The following is a 5,156-nucleotide window of genomic DNA, read 5'->3' on the forward strand; positions in this document are numbered from 1 at the left end:
CACACTTAGGTTACTTGCTTGTGATAGTAAGATATTAATACCTCCCTTTCAAGGACATCATAAAGATTAAAAGAGGAAACAGATGTGTGTGAAACGCAGTGACTGCTGTTCCCAGTCCACACCCTCTGGGTAGCTGGTGTGAAATCCTTTTTAAGACCTAGAGCCCCTGCTGAGGTCTCTCTGACCCTAGTGGTGGGCTCAAACGAGTGATCTTCCATCAGGAGCTTAACTTCTGCCAAGTTCAAGTATAGGACTAAGAAGATCTTCAAGCACTGGAAATATGTCCTTTCTCTTTCTTACTAAACAGACTTTTCTGGATCCAGAGGAGACATCTCTGGTGAAATTCAGATATTCTCAGCTTTGATCACAGTGACTATCAGCAGTAAGAGTAGGCTGGAAACACCTCAGTGCCCTGGAGATACCCAAAACGCCTACGAAGAATCTCTGGGCATGGGCCCCGGATGTCAGTATTTGTAAAAACTCTGAGATACAACAACAAAACAATTAAACAATGGAATTATAAACTTGGCAAAAGACTTAAATAGACCTTTCTCCAATAATGATACACAAACAGCCAAGTAAATAGCATCCTGACACCCCTCATGATGGCTATAGTAAAACTAAATAAAAATTCTTTTAAAAACAGAAAGTAACAAGTGTTGGCAAGAATGACAAGTGGGAATTTGCACTCATTGATAGGAGCATAAAATGGGATGACCACTGTGAAAAGAATCATAGCAGTCTTTCAAAATAAAATAAGAATTGAAATTATTACATGATCCACCTATCCCATTTCTAGGATATGCCCAAAAGAATAGAAACTGGGCCTAAACAATAGTTGCATGCCTACATTCTTAAGGACATTATGCAGAATAGCCACCAGGTAAAATCCACCCCAATGTCCAACAAAGGATAATGGACAAACAGAATGTGTTATACTGTTCAACTCTGAGAAGGAAATTCTGAGTCATACTTTATGGAGGAATCTTAAGCTAAGTGAAATAAACTGGTGTATAAATTGGCCAGATAAATACTGAAACTCCTTGTTTAGGAGTTTCCTGAAGTAGTCAAATTTGTAGAGAAAGAAGAGAGAATGGTGGTGTCTAGGGGTGGGGGGGGAAAGAACAGGGAGAGTTGTTTCAGTAGTATAGAATTTTGTATCTGCAAGGTGAACCTTTTTCAGAGTAACATGAATATGTGCATCAGTCCGTTTTTCACCACTACGGCCAAGTACCCAAGAAGAGTGACTTAGAGGAAAGGGTTCTTTGACTTGTGGTTTGAGACATTTCCATCCACTGTTAGCCCGCCCCATTGTTTTCAATCCGAGGCAAATCCAAAACATAATGGGATGCTGGGGCAGAAGAAAGATACCTCAAGACAGCTGGGAAGCAGAGATGGAGAGACAGAGCTAGGCAGGAAGGGGCCAGCAGCAAGATGCAATTCTCAGGTCGTGCTCCTGAGACCCACTTCCATGGCTGGGACTCCACCTCCTAAGCCTTCATAGTCTTCTCATGAGTCCATCAAATTATAGACCTACTACTGGATCAATCCACTGATCAAGTTAGAGCCCTCAAGATCAAATCACCCCAAAAGCCCCACCTCTAATCACATAAGATTTGGGGAGGACATTCTGGACTCAAGCCATAACAATATATTCTACACCGCTGAAGTGGACATTTAAAAGAGATAAAATAATAAACTATGTTAGATGGTTTTCACCACAATAAAAAAAAATGTTTTTCTTAAAAGCTCCCAGCTAAGTCATTCCAATGAGTAGTCAAGGCTGGGAACCCCTGGTGCTAAAGAGCTGACGGAAAGAGGCCAGAGGATAAGGAGTTCTGCAGGCACGTTTCCTCTATACTTAAGCCTGCTGGCAACAGCTTCAGGAGTGACAGCAACAAGAGCTAATGGGCCAAAGGGCTTTCTTTTTCTTTTTGTAAACTTTCCATTAGCCAGATAACAGGAAGCACTGGAGAATGGACCTTCTAGTCAGCAGAGAGCGGTCAGAACATAAAAAGACTGATTTTGTTTCCTGTCTCTCATGGTTTAGATCTAAACTGCCCCCCTCAGTCTCAGGTGTTTGGAAGGCACCTGGATCTTGGGGGCCTCGTATGCATCATGGATTCATCCACTGATGAGGCCACAACTGTGCCATAAAGAGGCGGGACTGCGGTAGGGGCGGGGCCTGGGGCAGGACCTCGTGTTACTGTGCTGGCTCCTCCTTTCTCTATCTCTCTACTTCTGGGCTGCCTTGGGGTGAGCAGCCATCCCCTCACAGGTTCTCAGCATGCCCTTTCTTCCCTGGAGTCAGCCAACTTTAGACTGATCCCGCTGAAACTGTGAGTGAAATAAACCTTGCTTCCTGTAAGTTGCAGGTGTCCACAGAACAGAGCAACTGAAAGAGTCAGTGAGCTCCACCTTGAGTGCCGATGCCTCAGCTTTGAATTCAAGACTCTGCACTGCAGATGGTAATTTGTAATAGTGGTTTCATGCTTGGAGTGCCTGTCATTGTGGTATTCTGGATATGGGCGGCTTGTCATGACATGCCACTTACTGCTAAGATGTCTCTCGGGTAGATGGATGTTCAAGAAGAAGGCGGTGGTGAAGGAAAGCAAGAGACAGGAAAAGGAATATTGTGGGACTGTCCTGCTTCAAGGTTGTATACGGTGAGATTTTTGGACTTATGTGCAAACATGAGAAGCATAGAATTCTTTATCCTATTTTTAAAATATAATCTAATTTTTTAATTTTTTATCATATTATGTAGGGACTTAAAGTTCAACATATCAATACTTGATGAAAAATATCTGTTCCTTACTATGCCTAAGATGTTTGAAATGCAGTGAGATAGTGAGGTTAAGCTTGATAGCCTAAATCGTTTGATAATAACAATAAGCTTGTCTTCTGGATGGTTAACAACCTAAGTTTGCAGACCAAAATTAGAGAAAAAGGAGGGCTACAAGGAAAGCCAACATTTTGGCACTAACCTTCTAAGGTCAATTAAGACTCAGGACATATGAGAACTTGTACTGTAATGTCATGTACCTCGGTAGTGTCCCAAATTTTCTGATCAAGAAGATTATGGGGCCAAAGAGGTAAGTGATCGATGATGTAGAGTGTGCCTAAGGAGAGTCACATGGGGAGAAGACACTCTCTCAGGCTTTCACAGAGAGCACATTGGCCAAGCAATGGCCGTGACTCATCCACATGGCTGCACTGATGAAGGTTGTACAATCTGAGGTACAGGATCTCAGGACAAATCCTGAGGGCATTTCACTGACCTTCTCAGACCAAAAAGCTACAACTCTTGTTGCACAGGTCCTGCTTTACCTTGGTCTTAATCATCCAGTAGAAAAGTATGAAGATGAAATATAGGAAGTAAAGCCATGTTGTTATGTTGAACTGTGGGGGACTCAGGTCAATAATTTCTGACATTACCAGTTAAACAGAAGACCCAATGCTATTATGGGCTACTGGACTCTTTTAGAATATTTTGCTGAGTTTACACACCTATAATATTCAATAACGGAACTTAGAAAAAATGGGGTATACCAATGAATGTCCATTTTGTATCTGTGTATTCAAAGTGGTTAGGATAGATATATAGTTGCATTCACCTAATGAATAGAATGATTTGTTCTAATGGTGTTTGTAAATAGGATCTCAAGTCCGCATCTTGTACAGCAATTAACCACTTAGAAGAATATATGCAGTGTATTATTTGTTGAAAGTGTACTTCCGATTTGATTTGAAACTGTCTCATTGCTATCTGTTTATCAATAAAATTTTGAGAAAAAAAAAAAAGACTCTGCACAAGAAGGTTGACAATAGAACTACAGTTGTTTGGGGAGACTGCAGCCCGGGCATGGAGCTGCCGGATCCATTACGTCAGCGGCTGGGAAACTTCAGCAGAACTGTGTTCCGCGACTCCAGCCGGAGTACAGTGAGGGTTCGGATAATGAAATGAGCTCCAATTTGGCCCTACAGATGTCACTTTATTTTAACACTTACTTTTTCCCACTTTGGTGGGTGGCCGCCATTATGATGCTTCATATGAAGTATTCATTCTTGCCTGATTACTATAAATTCATTGTGATCACTATTATCGTCCTTATAACCCTAATTGAAGCTATCCGATTGTACCTGGGCTACATGGGTAACCTGCAGGAGAAGGTACCTGAACTGGCAGGCTTTTGGCTCTTGAGCCTTCTGCTGCAGTTGCCTTTAATTCTTTTCTTGCTGTTGAATGAAAGCCTAACGAACCTGCCCTTGGAAAAAGCAATGCATATCATCTTCACTATCTTCCTTACTTTCCAAGTTATTTCAGCGTTTCATACCTTGAAGAAAATGGTCAATCAGTTGGCAGCTCGTTTCCACCTCCAAGACTTTGACTGGCTCTCTGCAAACAGAGGAGATGCGAGAAGAATGATGTCATGTATAGAAGAGATTTAATCCAGCGCTGTTGAGAGAAAATCTCAAAGATTTTAGAAGACTGTAAAAGTTGGGAAACATCGGAGATCTAGCATGAGAAAAAGGATAAAGCTAGTGTTTTGAACTGTATTCCCTGTAGCTCTGAAATTCCCAGATGAGGGCAATGCTAAAGCTTCCTGTACTACATAAAAGCAGTATACTAACCCTAAAACCTATGTGATGTCCACCTGAAGCTAAATTTGTTTTGTATGTAGAGTTTTCCAGGTATGTAGATATCTGTTAGTTGTGTTTTTACCAGTTTTACTGTAATATTTCTAGTTAAAAACTATAATTAGAAATGTATGTCCTTTTGAATTTGTTATTCTGGCTGTATATCTGACCAGGCTTCTTTGAGTACATAGAAATGTTAGTCAGGGAGACTTCAGCGCAGTCATAGAGCATGCACAAGGCCCTGAATTCAATCCTCAGTGCTGCTAAAAAAAAAAAAAAAAAACAGAAATGCTAGTCAACATTTTGGTATATTAGACTATATTTATAACTAAAAAATCAAATTTTCAAGTGTTAGCGCTAAATTCTAACCCTAGTATTTGTTAGCTATTATATTGAAGTAAAGAAGACAGGCATTTTATTGTTGTTGTTTTGGGGGGTGGTATTTTTGAGACAGGGTCTCACAGTGTAGTCCAGGCTGGACTTGGACTCACTGTGGAGCCCAGACTGGCCTTGAG

At 41.1% G+C, this 5,156-nt stretch overlaps 1 protein-coding gene across 1 annotated transcript; it reads left to right on the forward strand.

Moving 5' to 3' along the window:
- The first annotated feature begins 3,865 nt into the window (after positions 1-3,865).
- On the forward strand, positions 3,866-4,652 carry LOC101587521 (transmembrane protein 17). Its single transcript, XM_012514011.2, is given in 2 exon segments — positions 3,866-3,929; positions 3,932-4,652. Coding segments are annotated over 2 exon segments (585 nt in total). The 3' UTR covers positions 4,453-4,652.
- The last annotated feature ends 504 nt before the right edge of the window (positions 4,653-5,156 follow it).

The sequence above is a fragment of the Octodon degus genome, unplaced genomic scaffold (assembly GCF_000260255.1).
Source record: "Octodon degus isolate 3935 unplaced genomic scaffold, OctDeg1.0 scaffold00021, whole genome shotgun sequence".
Classification (NCBI taxonomy): domain Eukaryota; kingdom Metazoa; phylum Chordata; class Mammalia; order Rodentia; family Octodontidae; genus Octodon; species Octodon degus.